The 17998-nt window shown below is 41.5% G+C and overlaps 1 protein-coding gene across 4 annotated transcripts in view; it reads left to right on the top strand.

Moving 5' to 3' along the window:
* The first annotated feature begins 15339 nt into the window (after nt 1–15339).
* LOC132336690 (uncharacterized) overlaps nt 15340–17998 on the top strand; it is a 137595-nt gene continuing 134936 nt past the window's right edge. For all 4 annotated transcript variants that reach the window (XR_009488922.1, XR_009488923.1, XM_059864460.1 and 1 more), the window contains exon 1: nt 15340–15878. Coding sequence is in view for 2 of the 4 variants with exons in the window: in XM_059864460.1 (XP_059720443.1) it covers nt 15340–15878 (539 nt within the window). In the remaining 2 variants the exon portion in view is untranslated. The remainder of the gene's footprint in view (nt 15879–17998) is intronic.

A 17998-nucleotide genomic window follows, 5' to 3' on the forward strand; every position in this document is an offset into this window, starting at 1 on the left:
ATTCAAGCAGATTTTCAGGAAAGCTTTCCTGACCACTCTCAGAGCTGTCTGCTTTATTCAATTAATAAATCTTTGGGTATGCTAGCTCAAACAATTCCCATCATGTTAACTGCAGTACAGAGTAAAAATAATTAAAGCAGTCTGATCTTTTTATTGCAGGAATTATTTCACTTTGAAAACCTATGTTACCCATGAAATGGCAAGATAATTTGTGTAGTTTCAGTGAACAAAACAAGCTAAATTTTGTTATTCTTTTAAATTAAAAGACACTGACTTTTCCCCTTTCAGGTCCCATCGAAATACTATGACCCTGTCTCTTCATTTGGCTCACCAATGCAATCTACAGGTTAGTTCAAGTAGGGACATTTGCTTAAATTAATGTAAAATTAACTCTACCTTTTGCAGACCTGCAGAAAATAATCCTCTGGGTGTTGCTAAACTTCCCAGGTGATGGAACATACAAATTTTCTTTTGAATAAGAAATATATTGCAGAAAATCATACTCCATTCAGGTGCAATTAAAAGGCAGAATGCTGTCATTTCTAAAAGAAAATATTCATTTTAAGTAATTTGTTTGGCTGTCAGCCAATTTACCAGCAACATCATCTAGTGAATGCTGTGAAAAAATTACTTTAGAACTATTTATTTTCAGTATGCTATAGAGGTATTTCTGATAATGAGTTTTTAATAATATTGTAATTGTTGTAATCATTATGCTTTTGAGTCCCATGGGATGGGATATCCTGGGAATAATCCTGGGATATTCTCACCTGTTTGGGAAGAAAAAACTCAGCCCTGTAGGGGAAACCCTTAAATGCAAATTAAATTGCTGTATTGTAGGAAATGCTTGGACATATTAATGTCCAGTTACTTCAGTGTAACCATCCTAATGCCTCTATCTTGAATTCCCAAACTGGAGAAAATATTGTTCCAGTCATGCTTCTAATGTTTTTATTTTTCTAATTTTCATTGAAAACATGCATCTGGATCAGAAATGCAAAGTTAGGGCTCATTCTTGCTGAGAAACAGAATCTTCCACTTCTCTAAGAATTATTTTAAAACCACTTTTCTCATAATCTGTATTATTTGAACTTTACTTGGCTCACTGAAATTTTAAGCCACTGCCCAAATTACTTTGTAGGTGTGTAGTTTGTAGTCCTTTTTAAAGACAGGTTACAGCAGGCATTCAGGACACATCCCAGCTGCAAAGCTCACACAAGGTACACAACACTTCCAGAAGCCTGGGACCAGGAGATGCAGGTGAAGTCTCAGGCAGACATGGAATAAATCAAGAGCAAACCAGACCAGCTTAATGAAGCAAGAGAAGCTGAATCAATGTTTATGTTCATCAGATAATGAACATTCTGATTCACAGTCACAAGGTGATGAAGCCTGGCAGAGAAATACCAAGTGAAGAGCAACAGGAATACAAAGACAAGAAACCTGAAGGGAGTAGGTTGTTAAAGTCTGGAATCTGGTAGAATACCAAATTATCCTGAAGCCAAAGATCTGTTTTAGTCATGCTGACAATTTCAAACTCTCTATTTTGGTGAATTTCTGTTTAAAACCTTAAGAAAATCAATAAAATGGAATCAAATCACCAAAATCTGCTTTGTCTGTCAAAGAGTTTTTTCCATCTTTGGTGAATTGCATAATTTAGGGTTTTGTTATGCTTTGAGATGAAGCCTCAATTGGGATTACAGAGTCTTATTAGTGTTATTTGAAAGTTATTTTAGTTTTTCTTTACAAAACTTTTATAGCTGCTCTTCAGCTTTACCTCTTTAACGAAGCTCTGATAAATTTCTTTCCTCTCTGTTGTTGTGGATGTTTTTATAACTTTAATGGTCCTGCTGATAGTGGTAAAAGAGTTCTTAGTAATACAGGAATGCAAATTGAAGGAAGCAGCTCCCTAAGATGGGCAGCTAATTAGGAGCTTTGCTGTTTTTTATTGGGGATTGGACTCTGGGAGACAGGATGTACAATAACTTGCTTTGGACAGAGAAGATGCTATTGTGAGTCTGTGTTAATTAAGGGATAGGGATTGTTACTGCCTCATGTTAATAGCGTACATATGATAGCCAGATTATTTGTCTGGAATGTACATAGAATGAATACTGAGATTTTTTTTTGGTACATCTTGATAAGAAACCTGTAAGGCTAAAATGTAATAACAGTGTAACCATGGTGATGCTGTTGAATTAGGATTGATGTAATGTTAAGAACAAAGGTTGATGTAATATTTGATTAATAAATTTTTCCCCAGCACAGTAACATTCCTGGTTACTGTTGGGGGCTCTGATGTATGATGGGGCAAATTTTCTGGTTTTATAGGTTCTGTTTACTTGTATGCAAAGGAGAATTGGCAGCACAGACCTTTTTTCCTCTGCCTTTGCATGTGTGTGGGGCAGGGGGGGTAGAATATTTGGGGATCTTTGGTCCCTCCCTGAATTTGGGTGGGAAATTCTTACTTCAGAGCCACAAAAATTGAAATAATTTACAGCAATGCATGCTGCTTGAGGAGGTGGGTAAAACCTTTTCCTAAGTACAGGTTTTGCTAAGTTGCTCCCTTCAACCCTAGATATCTGATTTTTGTAGGACATCGCTGTCTTCTCATTAGTTAATGTCAGCTCCTTTCCCTCTGCAAAAGTAAGCTGTAACAATTCAATTCAATAGTACTGTCTGAAGAAAAAAGCCTTTTAGTCTAATTTATATTAACCTACTCTGTACTAATATTTGGCACTTTATAGTACTACCTACCTTTGGAAATGTAGAGATTTCCTATTTCCTGCTGCATTATATATTTTGCCTCATATTCAGGGTACATCACCACAATTATTTACCTCTTTAATTAGGTGTGCATAATTAATCTAGGCTGCATCTTAGGGTGATCTTTGCTAAGCAGAGTAACATTTTGCATTTCTGGGAGAGTAAAAGAGTTGTGGCAGCTGGAGTTCCCTTGCCATCTCACGGCTGATATCTCATGACATGGTTAGAGCTCTGTGCAATTTACTCAAAGTAGAGTCAGCGTATTTCACCCTCAGGAGTTTAACATCTAAAATACTCTCATGAACCTAGATGATTCTGCAGTTATTTTCATGCACATACTGATGTGCTCTCTCTATGAAGTTTCATGTATTTTTCTCCATCATATTTTTGCTGATGCAAAGCTGAGCCTCCAAAACAATTGGGAAAGTGTGGAGTTATAGTCTCCATGGAGTTTAGCAGTTGTTGGATATCTCCTGCTACAAGATGTTCAGTAATGACAGGGTTTCACCCCATCCTTGGACTTTGCTGCTTGAAATTAAGACTCTGTTGAACTCTCTGCACCAACACACAGCTACTACTTCCACTCCCTGCTGTTGGTTTTAAGGGATCACTTCATGCACACTAAGCTGGGAAACTTATAACCCATCCCTCCCTCCAGCCTGACTGTGAAGTCCAGAACTGCTTCTGTGGGGTCACAGTTCCCTCCTTCCCTTTTGAGCAGGGTTGCTCTTCCCCAGCCAGCTTTATCTTCACGATTTGGGAAATTGCATGTGACAATAATGTCACAGACTTCTTGCCTGTATGAGGAACTGTGCCATCAACATTTATGCCTTCTTCTTCAGCTCAGCTTTTTTCAGTGTCTGGGTAAGAATTTTGTCTCAAGTTTTTCACTTTGTGAGCTCTGTCCTCATCTTATTCCTTGTAGAGTTGAAAATCAGGAGACAGTAGAGTGCTTGATTTTCCTTTCAAATTTTATTTTTTTCAAGACAATAACTTTTCTTTTGAGAGTCCAGGCATCCAGCTAAACTTCCACCATGCTGGGCTAACATGTAATTGCAGTTACATGAAGTAATTGGGTAAAGGAGGCTTCTGGGCACTAATTTTAGTGACTGTGACAAACTTTCCCTCTTTGAAGAAAGGGACATGCTGCTGGGAAAGAGCTTGGTTCTACCTACAGATGAAGAATGAGAAATGCAGGACATACTATCAATAGCTTCTCCCTTCTTTGGTCTTTGAAAATTATTTACATTTTGTAGAAAGAGCATTTTGATTCCATTGATTTGTTCTGACACTCTCAAAGTGCTCTCAAAAGAATGAACATGCACAGTTCCCATTAATGTAAACTGGAATTGCCAAGAGTTAGGTGCTTTAAATGCCTTGGGAAATCAAAGTTTTGTTGGTTTGGGTTTTAATTATTATTATATTATTATATTTTCTTATTATGCAACATTATTTAATGCAATTAACCCCCAGAGTAGGAGACCCTGGGCAGGTGCAATAGTGATTTGTGTAAGTGACAGGTCTTTACTTTGACAGTCCTGGCTTCTTTCATGGTTCAGGAGCTTCTTCATGGCCCAGGGTAAGAGGTAGCAGAGGCAGGGAAAGGCTGCCCTGGGAGGTCAGTCCTGCTAAGGGATTGCAAGATTTGCACTCTCAGCTCAGAGCAATTTCTTTCAGCCACTGTAGGTATCCAGTGTTGTGGACCAATTTTTATGTTTAAATCACATTTATTTAACATCAAAGATATCAATGCTGTCCATAGCCACCTTTTCAATGTCTACTGCCCATAAAACTCACCTGTGCCCACCTCTTGCCTCTTGTACTGATTCTTACCTGGGCTCTGTCTTCTTTTGCCTATTGTTTCTATTCCCCAGGAATAAAACTGCAGACACTGAAGCTGTACCTGTAGCTTCCTGTAAATGGGCAATGCTGTCATTATGCTAACAGCTCAGGACTTTAGAGACCCCAATTACATCCCCAGCTTCTTGGATAATCTTTGGGAAGTCAAGCTCTCCATACTTGGACACCCCTCACAGAAGCCAGGCTCCATATATAAATGAAAGGGAAAGTAGAAATAATGTGCAAGGCTCTGACTGAAGCTGGAGGCAAAGTCTTGTCTCAACATCTAGGGGAGTATCATAAATAGTACTGTCAGTAGTGATGATAGCCAAATTATAATTTTTTGCATTTCAAGTAGATGTCTGAATTTGAAGCATTTTTAAATTGAAAGTTCTTAACAAAGAATATATTAAAACCATAATTAACTTAGTGTTTCAGGTGTTAGATGTTTTGAAAAATGAGCAAAAGAGAATCCAAGAAATGCATTCCAGTGGAACTGCCTTTCCTCATCATTTCACTCAGTTTGCCTGATCCCAGAAGAGTAAATCGTGTACAGGGAAAATCATAATTGTTAAACCCTCCCCAGACATTAGAGAAAAATTGCCTTGGAAGATTAGGAATATTTGAGAGTGGAATTCTGTATGAGTGGTACTCCAGGTAAGTCCATGTTGACAAACCCTTTATGTCTAAATTACTGGGGGAAATGGATGGGCCCAAGCTGGGCTGAGTTAACATCAGAATACATTATTTCCATAAAAAGGCTATAGTCTAGAACAAGATTTTGCATCATGGTTATAATAGCACTACTCTGGAAATAAGCACATTAGCTCATGCAGATTTCATAGCATCAGCTGTTCCATCCTTTTAAGCCACATTTCTGATAGTACATTTCCTTCTTACAAATCGGGAATTTGTTCTATTTTTATAGAAATGAACTGATTGTAAAAGAGCATCCTATGCAGTGTTCACAGCTTTCTCTGCCACACAGGGACCACAGGGTAATTATCAGAGGCATCTATTGAAGCACTTGAGTTATCTGGCAAATGTTACTTTGTTTTCAGATAAAATAAACAGTTGTAGTACAGAAGGGCATTTTAAGTACTCCTCTTTTTGCTTCCTTCATTTAAATTGTTTTGTTTCTCTTACCCCTTTAAAAGCATTTCTCTGTTAACTGTGTTTTCCATTTTGATGTGCTCACAGCCAGTTCTAGGAATGATTGCCTTTAAAGTTTTCTATGAAGCTGAGCATATGGGCACTTACCCCAAGGTCGAGCAGTACAAGGATGTCAGTTCAAAAGAGGAGGTCAGTGAAAGACCTAATTAGCAATTTAAAAGTACCAAATCCTTTGTATGAGAAACAGAACAATGTTTTTGGCAGCTCTGGTGTTCCCCTTAAAAATAAAGCAACTTCTCATAGGCATGGGTTCACCAAAGCTTGTCTTCTATTTGTAGTGGAGTATTCCTTGTATGAATCTGCTGATGCACTGCAAAAAAGATACCTAGTCCTACATCCTGCACATCCACCTCAGAACAGGAAGACTGGAGTATGTACCTTCAGTTGCCTGTTTTTCCATAACTCCAGTAATAATGTGGGAAATGTGGATTACAGGCCTTTCAATTCTACTCTCTGCTTCTGATTTAAGTGTTCAGCTTCTCAGTGATATCTTCAATGGAATGAGCACTGGCATATGTTGCATGTGTGTTAACAGAATTTTCCAGTAAATCCAAGGCATTCCTTGAGGACTAGAGCTGATAACCCTTGAATAGAGCTGATAAGCTCTTGGTTGTTCTGCCCTGTTTTCTGCACTCAGACCACAGTAAACCCAGATAGGACCAGGGGTTCAGTGATAATTGCTGGGTGGGTGAACATCCCCTCTTGCTTTTAGAGCACACCTTGCCCAGCTCCAGCTGCTCTTTTTATTGTGCTTTAGGAATGCAATGGTAATTCTGGCTGGCCAGGTCCAGAGACCTTTGCCAAAGACTGGGATCTTAAGAGCCTTGTGTCCTTAAGGAACCCCACTAAAATTTCCTCCCTGAACTAGGAAGGAAAATAATTGGGTCATACTATTTAATGTGTCTCCAGGAACTCATGAATGACTGCCTGCTTTCATTACCTGCAGCAGTCAGTGCACTCCCTGGCCCTGTCACTGTGAGACTGCCATGGATTTCCTACACCTCCTGATTTCTGGAAAGGGCTACATATCCTGCAGTGCTGCACGGCTCAGCTTTGCCAGAAAGATCACCTTTTAAAATTCATTTTCCTCTTTTGTTTTTCTCTTGTTGGTGACCATTAATTCTGCAATAAGAGTAGATTTGTCACCATTCCCTATTGGTTTGCAGAGAAGAGCAGACAGGGAAGACAAGGGACAAGGGAAATGATGGAGAGCTTTCTGCAGCTGACTTACTCTTCCCTTTTGCTACTGTGCAGAGATTTCTCTGTGCTGGCTTCTTCACTCTGCTTTATCACCTTCAACAGCCAGCCTTGCCTAATCCCAGCCTACATCAATCAATGATCCCTCTCCTCCTGTGCTTCTTTTCCTTACTTTCAGCTTCTTGCTGTTTTCAACACCTCCTTGTGTCCCTGCTGACAAGTGCCTTTGAAGAGATCCTATGCTGCATCTTGTCAGACCTGTTCAGAAGCAGACATCTAAATGGCTTTGCTACATGCAAGAAACAGAATTGGCATCCTTGTGTAGTCTCCTCTGTGTACAGCAAATCATGGATTCAAAGTAGTTTAACTTGGAACTCAGTGTGGTGATTCTTGTGAAACTGATTCTTTGCTTGTATAGAGTGCAATGAAATTATAATCATCTGCATGTTTTTATATAATTACTTTTGGAACAAGTGTGACATGGTGGAACTGGGAAACAGTGTTCACCACTCCTGAAATGTCAAGGTATGTCTCTGTCCATACCTCTCTGTGATGACAAAAGTAACTACACCACAGCTGCTTTTTGAGTTGTAGGACTGATTGCTCTGCTGAATTCTCCCCACCTCAATGCTGTGTGTGCTCTGCAAGTTAATTACCTTTTCAGTCTTGACCAAGTCCTCTTGTCAGTCTTTCATTCTGCAGTAAAACAGTGAGATGCAGATATTTAATGGTGACTTCCGTCTGAATATCTGAACATAGAAAAATGAATGAATAAATGCATTCCTCTCCCACTTCCTTTCAATTTTCATCCTCTGCTATACCAGTGATAGCTTATGGTATAAACTTTGTTAGTTTTTACAGGTGTGTCTAAATCTTAGCGGTGTTAACATCAGATTATCTCCAGCTTAATACCACAAGTTGAGAGCAGGATGAATGAATCCTTTATCTGAAATATTTCCCATTTCACATTATTCATCTCTGGCAGTCTGCTGTCTCCCAGGATTGAGGTGGCTGGATTGCTGAATGTGGAAAATCATCAGCCCCTTTTGCAAATAGGTCATAACTGTGTGTAATGCCTTCGTGTATGTTTGTGTATGTTGAGTATAATTTTCATTGTCTTTTTTGCCACAGCTGATTTTGGTCTCAAACTTGCCTTAGCTTTCATCCCCTCTAAAGTTGTCTTATCACAGTCTTTATGGTTACAGAAGTGAATCCAGTTTTTTCTACTTATCCTCTCATTGGTAGTTTTGTATTGTGCTTTTATGGAATGGCTCATCATGGAAAAGAAAATTGTGACTGGCAAGCTGTTTTCCTAAAAACAATGCCCCAAATAAACCCAAAACCCAAGAAAAGCCCAAAAATCTACCTAACAAACCAAAAAAAACCCCCCAGGTTTATTTATTTTTTAAACAGGTAAAATGCACTAATATAACCATCAACCTAGAAAGCTCTTTAGCTTTTTTAATCTCTGAATTCCATGTGTGGAATTTAGACTTTCCAGAGGCATTTTACTGCCTTGACATTTGCTTTTAGACAAGTCTTCTGCTGAGATGGGACAAAACTACACAGCCTGGTACTGTGAATGAGGTTTGTCTTCTAAAGTCTCTTCACTTTGGACTCTTGTTTTATGTGAGGTTACTTGTCCATTACTATTGGAATAAAATCCCAATATTGCTGGGTGGAACATGCCTGGGCTCATCTGGCTCTGCTCTGGACCAAAGGCGGCAGCTGTGGTGTTTCACTTCAGAGACACCTTTGGCTGGCTGGAAGTTGTGGTTAGGCACTTGGAATGAGTCCAGGCATGGTAGAAACTCAGTTTACCTCTAGTGGAAAAAGTTCAGGTGACAGTGAAGAGGAAAGGGAGCAGATTCTGCTGGAGGGTTAAATCCAGAATTTTATTGCAGGGTCACAGAGCTCTGAATCTTGGTAACAACTCCAACAGAATATCGATCGCATGGTTCCAGTGCCTTTTAAGCTCACAGGGAGGGGGGAGGGAATGGATAGGTGAGCCACCAACCAGGTGGGAGGGGGAGGGTCTCAGGGGACACTGACACCTGGACAGGCCAATGACCCCAGGTCTGAGAAGCATCTTTTAAACTTCTGCCAATTACATGATGCCCTTGCTGGTATGTAGAGCTTGACGGACATCACTTCGGAAAGGGGGCAAGAGGGAGGGGAAGGAAGAGGTTGGCACACCTGAGAGGAACTGGGACAGGATATTGCTTCACACCGCAACACAATACCCTTCAGATAGTTGAGCCTCAGTACAATCTTAAAATCTTTCATACCATTTCATGGATTGTGTTCTGGACCTCCTGTGCTGACAGACACCTACATTTATTCCATAGATTCTACTCTGGAGCGGTGTTTTTTCTCATCACATCTTGGAGCTGTTTTTTTGTTGCAGTGTGTTTCTTGTTAATGGTATGTTGTTATTGCCCCGGTTAATGGTTTGGTCCAAATTATATCCTCCCACCCCCACTGTCAATTTACCTTGATACCTGCCCCTTGCTCCAGTGTGTTCCCTGTCAATCCTACCTTGTACCAACACCCTGCTTGGAAATCCCCTTTGGAAATCCCCTAAAGTTTAACGTCCCATTAGTCCAGGTGACTCAATCCCCACCCTGCTACTTCCCTCATTGGCCAATGATATTGTGAACCCTGCCTTTAACTCCTCCCCATGATATTCCCGATTAGTTGACAATTTGTACCCTCCCTTTGAACCTCCCCCATATTTAAGTTACTGCACCCTTGCCTTTTTGTCTTTTGCCCCCAGATTCCACAGAGTGATAAATCCTCTTTTATCCTATGCAAAAGGCCTCTCCCTTGTCCTTGCCTCCTCAGAGGCTGACTGACAGCCAAAAGGCCGTAGAGGAATTGCTCTAGCTGCACCTCAGGTAATTCTGCTCCTGGGTGTGACCCACTCTCGGCACCAGCCCTAGTGACAGAGCCAGTGCAGCTCTGGCCAATGTGTCAGCTTTTATTACTGTTTGTTTTGTGGAAGGATAGATACATTACATCTCACAGCAGATCTCAATTACCACCTTAAAATGGGCAATAAAAATTGTTGCTGTTCTTTATTAATTCTTTAATTTGGGAGATGTTTGAGAGAATGGCATTTATAAAAAGACTCCCTAGCCTAAGTTCCCTTTAGGCACAGAATTGAAAGGTGGTGCGCTTTGATTTCATAGTGTGATAGTTGAAATGTAACAAAAGTCATCTTAATCCTGAGAAGAGGCATCAAGGAGCTGTAGAGTGTGCAGTTCCCTCTCTGTATTGGTGTGCATTTGTCTTGGTTTACAAGACAGGTGTCTGCTAGGGAAGGCAGAAAAGCTCCCTCGGAATGGAGAATGGAAACCCTCTCCCTCCCTCCAGATAATTATAATTTTGAAATTAAGGGGTTCTCAGGCAAAGATATGGGAATAGGAATACCAGTTCTTTACTAGTATGTATAACAAGGCAAAACCAAACAACAATAACTAAGGCATTAACAACAAACAGAACCAGAGACCCGGTAACAGTCGCCTTGCCTATAGTCACTCCCCCTTTGGTACAGTTACCATCGCAGCCGGCAGGAATGAGCAAAAATTGGGCTGGTGGGTGAGATACATCAGCAGTTTTGTGGTAGCTGGAACTGTGGGGACGTGCCGGCCAGGCAGCAGAGTGCGGGCTGCGATGTGCAGAAGATGCAGAGCAGTACAGAACCAACAGCGCGGGCGGGCCAGAGACGGCCCGGCTCCGATCAGGGCAGGGAGAGGTGAAGTTCAGGATTCCTGGGGCACACGAGCAGAGGGTGATCGGTCCCTCAGGGCTGAGCTCCAGCGGTGCTGGTGAATTCTCCCCGCAGTAAGCGACAGCCTGGCCATCCTCCTCTGATGCCGAAGAGCGAGTGTGGCTGCTCCCAACCCGTCCCCTTTTTTACCTACCCCCTTCTCATAGCATCTCTCTCCCCCCCGCCCAGCCCCCCAGAGAAACTGGCAAAAACCAAAGGAGTTCCCCCTCCCTGCTATCTCAAGCACTCAGCCATCATGCTTATTAGTAACTCAATGGGAACAAAATTCCAAAATTCCACAGGTAACAAGGAAAGAACAGAAAAAAACCCCTAGACCCCAACAGCATTTCAGAGTGATGTATGAACATCTTTGGAGCAGTTGAGACCACACACTGGAGTTGTTCCAGTGTTCACAAGGCCATTAGGAATTTCTGATTAAATAAAACAATGCCAAATAAGTCATCCTTCACATTGTGAGGTTTGTTCATACGTCTGTGCAGAGTTGGAATGTCATGGGTAATTCCCTGAATCCCTGAAACCGGGCAGGGTATTACAGTTTGTTTCAATGGGTGACTGGAGTGGGATATAAAGTACAGGCTGCAGTAAGAAGTTTGGACTGATTGTCTGGTTTTGGATATAATGAAAAGAGAAAATTAATTAGAGGGAATTTGTCTAGAGAGCAGTGTTTTGTGGCATGTTCTGGAGGTATCAGAGTCTATACAATAGAAGCTTAGCTGACTGACCTTTTTAAGTTTAACTTAAAAGTTTTTCTTAATTCTAGAAACTGCTATAGAAAACATTTTTCCAAGAGTGTCTTTTTTCTTAAAATTACTGTTGTACCAGACACGAGGATTCTAATTTTGCTGACAGAGAGAATGGCCAAGCCTCTGTACCCATAATGGCTTGGTAGGCTGGAGCTTGAGTTCATTCAGCTGTAATATCTGATTCTTTAAAAATTTTTTATTCCTTATTTGTTATTTTTGTTAAATGCCTATTTAGAAAAACAAAAGTCCTCGAGCTTTAAATGTAAGATTTTGGATTCATCTTAGGAAACTGAGCTTGCAGCTCTTGTGTGGAGCCCAGATTAAAGTAAGAGGGGTATTTGTCTGTGTCTGTTTACATGGGACAGCATTCAGGACTGGGCATCAGTGTAGTCCATTAATCTACAAAAAAGTTACAGATAAGTTCTCAGGTAAAATGAATGGTCCTGGTCACCAGAGAAAATGTCACTCAATGACTCTAAATATTCACATTAGGGGCCTTGCTCTGGACACCAATTATTTTTCTAAAAACAAAAGGGAAAAAATGAAATTTTCTCTTGCAGCCTATGCCAGTGATGTGTTCTGTGCACTACCTTTGCAGGCAGATAGAGACAATCTGCTTTTCAGATTGAATGCTTTGCTTGCCATTTGTAAATTTGTGGCTTTCTCATTTACCTAGTTGCTAAACAAACAGCCATTGAATTCTCTTGTATATATATATGTTTTTAAAGCAGCAATGCCCAGGATTTGACCCCTATGTGGAGCTTGTCTGCTTTGTGACATATCTATCTTAAAATTGAAAACTACTCAGAAACTGAAAACAACCCTTTTTATGGGATTGATTCTGTTAGTAAGGAAAATGAACACATCTGAAGAGAACACTGTCTTGATTTTGGAGACAAATTTCACAAGAAAATGCTCTGGAACTCTAAAGAGAAAGGGCTTCAATAATGCCCTTTTCTTCTACTAGTGAGAGAAATGGCTGCTAGGGGATGAAATTGAAAAAATAGTAAAACTGTTTATTAACTGTGAGAAACAGTGCTCACCTTTAAAATTTCAAAGGTTTATTAAACCTTAACAAAATACAAAAAAAGCACTGAATAAGGAGAAAGAGCAGCACTGAGAGCGTGGAACTAAACCACCACGCGTTCACCTACAAAACCACAAAATGGCTTCTCCGCCTTTTATTCTCTTGGTGTTGCATCAGCCAACCCTGGAACCTCCTGAAGTCTGCCAGTCAACTCTTCTTTGCTGACCATTGATGCAGACTTCTTGCAACTTGACTGGAGGTCAGATGTTGCCACGCTGTGCCTCCTAGTAGCCAGCCTGCCCTCCTGCCAAATGCCCCGTGCAAGGGCCACAGGTGTGCACCCTCCCTCCACATGTTCCAGCTACCAGGGTTGTCTCTTGGCAGCCATACAAAAGGGAAAAAGGGGACTATGGGGAGAACAGAGGATGTTGAAACAACAAATCAGACATATTCATAACTATACATCAATAACATAACTATACATCAACAAAACTTCTCTCAACATACACACAATATTCATCCCTTAACTGCGAGACCCAACCATTGCATTACTGACCTGTAACATTAACAAAACAAGATAACTGCAAAGCACAGGAAAAAAAATTAACCTTACGCCTGACCTCCCAGCTTGCCATGTGGCCAAAAAGAAAATATGGTGACTGCCCTTCTTTCTCTCTGTGAGGGGAGGAGAAAAGAGTTCACAGCAGCTGGGAATCTGCTGGATTTCTGGTGTGGTTCTTCTCCTTGCTGCAGTCGAAATTGGGGGATTTTACTGGTTTTTTTCTGTGTTGGTTCAGATCTTCCAAGGTCTTGGGTTTGGGGTGGTGCTGCCAGCTCCCTGGATGGGCCAAAAGAGAAAAACAAGTCAAGCCTAAAACAGTTCAGTGGAAAAAAACCAGAATAAAGCAAAAAGCTCCTGAGGAGATTCCCGTATAGCCTCCAGGCTAGGGAAAGATAAGAGTTAAAAAAAAAAAAAATATTGCTTCAAGCTTGCAAAAAGCCCCAATCCAATAAAAGGAACAGTGCAGATGCAATGTCCTGGCTGTGTGCTGTCCAGAGCACACTGGAGATAGGGAATGAACAGAGCCTGGGCCCGGTGTTCCCGTGCTCCCACCCCACCCTCTGGTTCATCTTTGAGAGATAGCAGACATTTCTGGGCATAAAGTAGATGACTAGGGAATAAAGTATCTTCATAAAATGATCCAAAGACAAACACTCAGGTTATTAATGCACACCTGCTTTCAGAAATGTGAATTTGTAAATTAAATGTGAATCAATTGTGACTTAAACATAAGGGAAGAATAGCCTTACAGCAGGAAAGTGGTTAAGGCTCTATGGATGTATTTGCTATTTCTTTCATTGGAGCATAATGAACTGCAAACCTGCTAGTGCCAATGTTGGGACAAATGGCAGTCTGCATAATTCTGGAACAGGATATGTGTTTTCACAAATAAGAAAAGCACAGTGGATTTATCAAATATGAATTTTGTATTATGTATATCCTTAAAAGTTTGTGTTATTATTTTGCTTGTTTTCTGTTATTTTTGCAATGTGTCCCAGTTGTATTGGTTCAGTTCTGTCCCTGCCTGATCAGAATTCCTGCCCTTGCACCTTTGATGTTTTGAAGTAGAACTGGGAGGCCTCTATGTTATCCTATCATATTTCATACTTGCAAATATTTAAGACAATATAAGCTTAGTTTCCTTGTAATACCATAGCTGACACAGAAGACCAAGTGTGGCTAACGGAAATTTAACTGAAAAACTGATAGCAGAGAAAAGTACAGACTTAGGCTGTGATTTTTGTAAGGAGGTCAATCCCATTATTGTAATTTTTTCATTTTTGAAAGTATCAATACAAAAAAAAAAAAAGTCTGCTTCAAAATGACATTAACTCAAGTGTTGAGTTTGCCTTCAGAAAAAGAAGTTCACTGAGCATTTTGGGCTGAACTGTCCCTTAATATGGGCACAATAAACTCCTCTGTGACTCATCTGAAAAAGGAGATGCTGGTGTGAGACAGCAATGTGACAATATATTTAGTGCCAGCATTAAAAGGTGACTTTGAGTCTCTCTTCCTGAAGTTAGTGGTATTTGTCACTCACCATGAGAATACCTATCCTCATATCCTTCTGGGAGCACAGAGACTTCCCTCCTGTGTCCAGGGAATGCATTTCATTAACTATTCCACACTATAAAGTATGAAGGATGTTATGGCATTTTCAATAGCTTGCCCTGGGCCATAAGTGACCATCATTCCTTCACAAAAAGGCTACTCAATGCTCTTGATGTGACTAAACATAATTAAGGCATGGGGAGTTAAAAGCAGTTCTGTCAAAGAACATGTAATGGCATAGTACACTTTCCTTTAAAAGTGGGCTGCATTCTCCCTTAAACAGATATAGAAGAGATACAGAATAACATATTAATTAGTGTTTGACTGTTAATCACTTGACTCCAGAGGAAGGGTCAACATTTTTCCAATCTTGAATCTGTGGAAATCCGCTAAGGATATTGTCCCGTTCTGCTATATAAGGGGGACTCGGGGAGGATTCTTTTTGATAGATTTCTCGGACGAAAATAAAGTGCAAACAATTTTATATTATAAAGTGCAGCAATATTATATTTATCTGAGAACCGTTAATTGGTAAAAAAAGGGTAAATGTTCCTACTAGAGTGGAATAGAAAAAGAGAGCAGATAGAGTGGGAAAAAGAGAGACGGAAAGAGAAAGAGAAGACAGGGACAGCGTTACCACAAGAACCCTGTCGCTCTGTCAGCATCAGCTCGGCAGACGGGAGTGTGCATGCCAGAAGCTGCGGTGAGTCTGCGTGGCTCCCGTGGCGGGCTGGGTGCGATTCCCGAACAGCAGCAGGCTGCGTGTCCCTTCCATCGGCGGAGAACAGGCTGCCCTGGCCACAGGCGCGCTCCTGGAGCAGCTGCAGGACCCAGGGTCACCGGGGCGGCCGCCACGGCTGGGTGCGGCAGCAGCGACGGGCCGGTCCCTGCGGGCTGGTGCTACGGCTGTTGGTGGAGGCGGGCAGGGCACGAAACAGCGGCGGCGGGGTCGCGGCTCGGGACGAGCAGGCTGGGGTCGTGCTGCGGACGACGGCGGCGACGGCAGGCTCGGCTGGCTGCGGGCGGGCGGCGGTGGCGGCTGTGCCGGCAAGCACGAGGGGCGGCTGAGCCGCTCCAGCGCGGAGGCAGCAGAGCACGAGGTCATCGCGGTGGCAAGCTGGTGTGCGGGAACGATCAAGAGGGAAGCAGGACCACAGGGAGGAAAAGGCGAGGGAGAGGGGAGAAGGATAAAGCGGACCTTACAGGCGAGGCCCCGCTCGCTCCAAGGTACCCAATGAAACTGGCTCTTTTTGTATTGCAGTTGGCTGCTTTTTTGTGCTACGGTTCGTTCCACAGTTTGATTCCTGGGCACTTTTCCCAGGGGCGTCCGGGGGTCTCCCCACTGGCGAGTGGGGAGGTCGCTCACAGCCCCATCGTGGGAGCTTCTTTTGCTTGGGCTGGCTGCCCGACGAAGCCTCCCCAGGCTCAGGGCTGACAGGACATCTACAGCCTTTACAGGAATTCTTCAAATCATATCTAACATATGTTGAGGCATAAATAAAAATCAGATTGGCCCCTCTCAGACATTAAAACCAGTCTGATTTTCACCACCAAAGAATGAATTGCAGTTTTTCTCTACTTTGGATAGTATTGCATCGTTTTGATTATAAAAACTAATTTTAACATATTTGGAGCATTCCACCAGCTCCTGCCACCCATGTGCTGTCTAAGCTGTTTATCTTTTCTGTGATTCTGACTTGATCAATGCTGTCCCTGTGGGGATGTTCATCACAGACTGTACTTGGCCTCACAAGCGTGTGGACACTGTGAACTGCCTTGAACAGCCTTCCTCGGGTGCAGTGGTGCTGTTCAGGCCAGAACTTTTTACACCCAACTGCAAGAGATGTAAACCTTGGCCCTTAATATGGATTATATCTATCTAGGAACAGACTAGACTTAGTTCCATTTCTAAGGCCATGTCTGTAGAGTCACTTGCCTTATGCAAACAGTGTAATTTCAAATACATCAAAATAGTAAATTAACTTATAGCTGTATCCTTTAAAATTATTTATGCTATGGAATTCTTCATGTGTCAACAGATTTTTACAGCAGTCTTAGGAGAGAGAAGGTGTAGTAATGCCCACAGGGGTCCCAGGATGAGGGAAGAGATGAGAAAGTTGACTCCATGTATCAGAAAGCTTGATTTATTATTTTATGATAGATAATATATTAAAACTATACTAAAAGGATAGAAGAAGGGATTTCATCAGACGGCTAAGCTAAGAATAGAATAGGAATGAATAACAAAGGCTTGTCTCTCACCGAGACAGTCTGTGCAGGTGATCTGTGGTTGGCCCTTAATTCCAAACAACCAGATGAGACCAATCACAGATTCCCCCTGTTGCATTCCACAGCAGCAGATAAGAATTGTTTACAGTTTGTTCCTGAGGCCTCTCAGCTTCTCAGAAGGAAAAATCCTAAGGAAAGGATTTTTCATAAAACATGTCGGTGACAAGAAGGAGGATGAGGAAATGGTTTGGAAATGAAAAGAACTTTAAAGAAAATTATGCAATTTTACCACAAACTTTTCTTAAACTTACTATTGAGATAAATGTCAAGATGTTTCTTTCTTAAGTCTTGCCACAGACTAAGAAGATAAAGCAAAATTGAACAGCAGTAGGGCACTATGAGTTTGGGCTCCTCTTCTAGGTCTAGCAGTGATTGACCATCACAAATTGTTGCTGTCACAATGTTAAGTAATACCTGAGAATGCCTAATTGTGTCTCTTGTTCCTTAGCAATTAAAAGCTAAAGTTTTAGTTACGAGTATTACGTGTATTCTGCAGACATCATCTGTAGGTGCCACTGTTGCAGTTGGAGGTGCTGATTGTTTCAGTGAAATTCAGCTTTTGCTTGCCAGGGACTGATGAGGCTGGTGCATGTACGTTTACCTTCTGGGCTTGCCATTTAATTGAATCTAAAATCAATTTTCAATTAGTAGTGGTTTGGCACCTCATATTAGCTGTTAGAATTGTGAATAAGGGTGTAAAGAGTAAAGCATGCAAAACTATAATTACTTTTACCTTAATGAAATGAACATTAGCAGCATTAGGAAGAGATGTGCTGAGTACTTAAAGAGCTCAGAAGGAGAGTTATCACTGACATGTCCAGAAATGCCAAGCATTGCCAGGGCTGACCGTAAGTATGGTGTTCCTGCATTTATCACACTAGCACAGCAAATGGAAATTATTTTGACTACAGATGGAGAAGCAGGACATTCCTACATAACATCCCTACGATCTAGGTCATTTTCCTTGAAATGGGAGCAAAATCTCGCAGTATGTCAGTCGACACTTATATGTCAAATGATCTCTACTGTGTGAAAAAAAATTAACCGGGAACCTCAAA

This window comes from Haemorhous mexicanus, chromosome 20, assembly GCF_027477595.1.
Source record: "Haemorhous mexicanus isolate bHaeMex1 chromosome 20, bHaeMex1.pri, whole genome shotgun sequence".
NCBI classification, from domain to species: Eukaryota; Metazoa; Chordata; class Aves; order Passeriformes; family Fringillidae; genus Haemorhous; species Haemorhous mexicanus.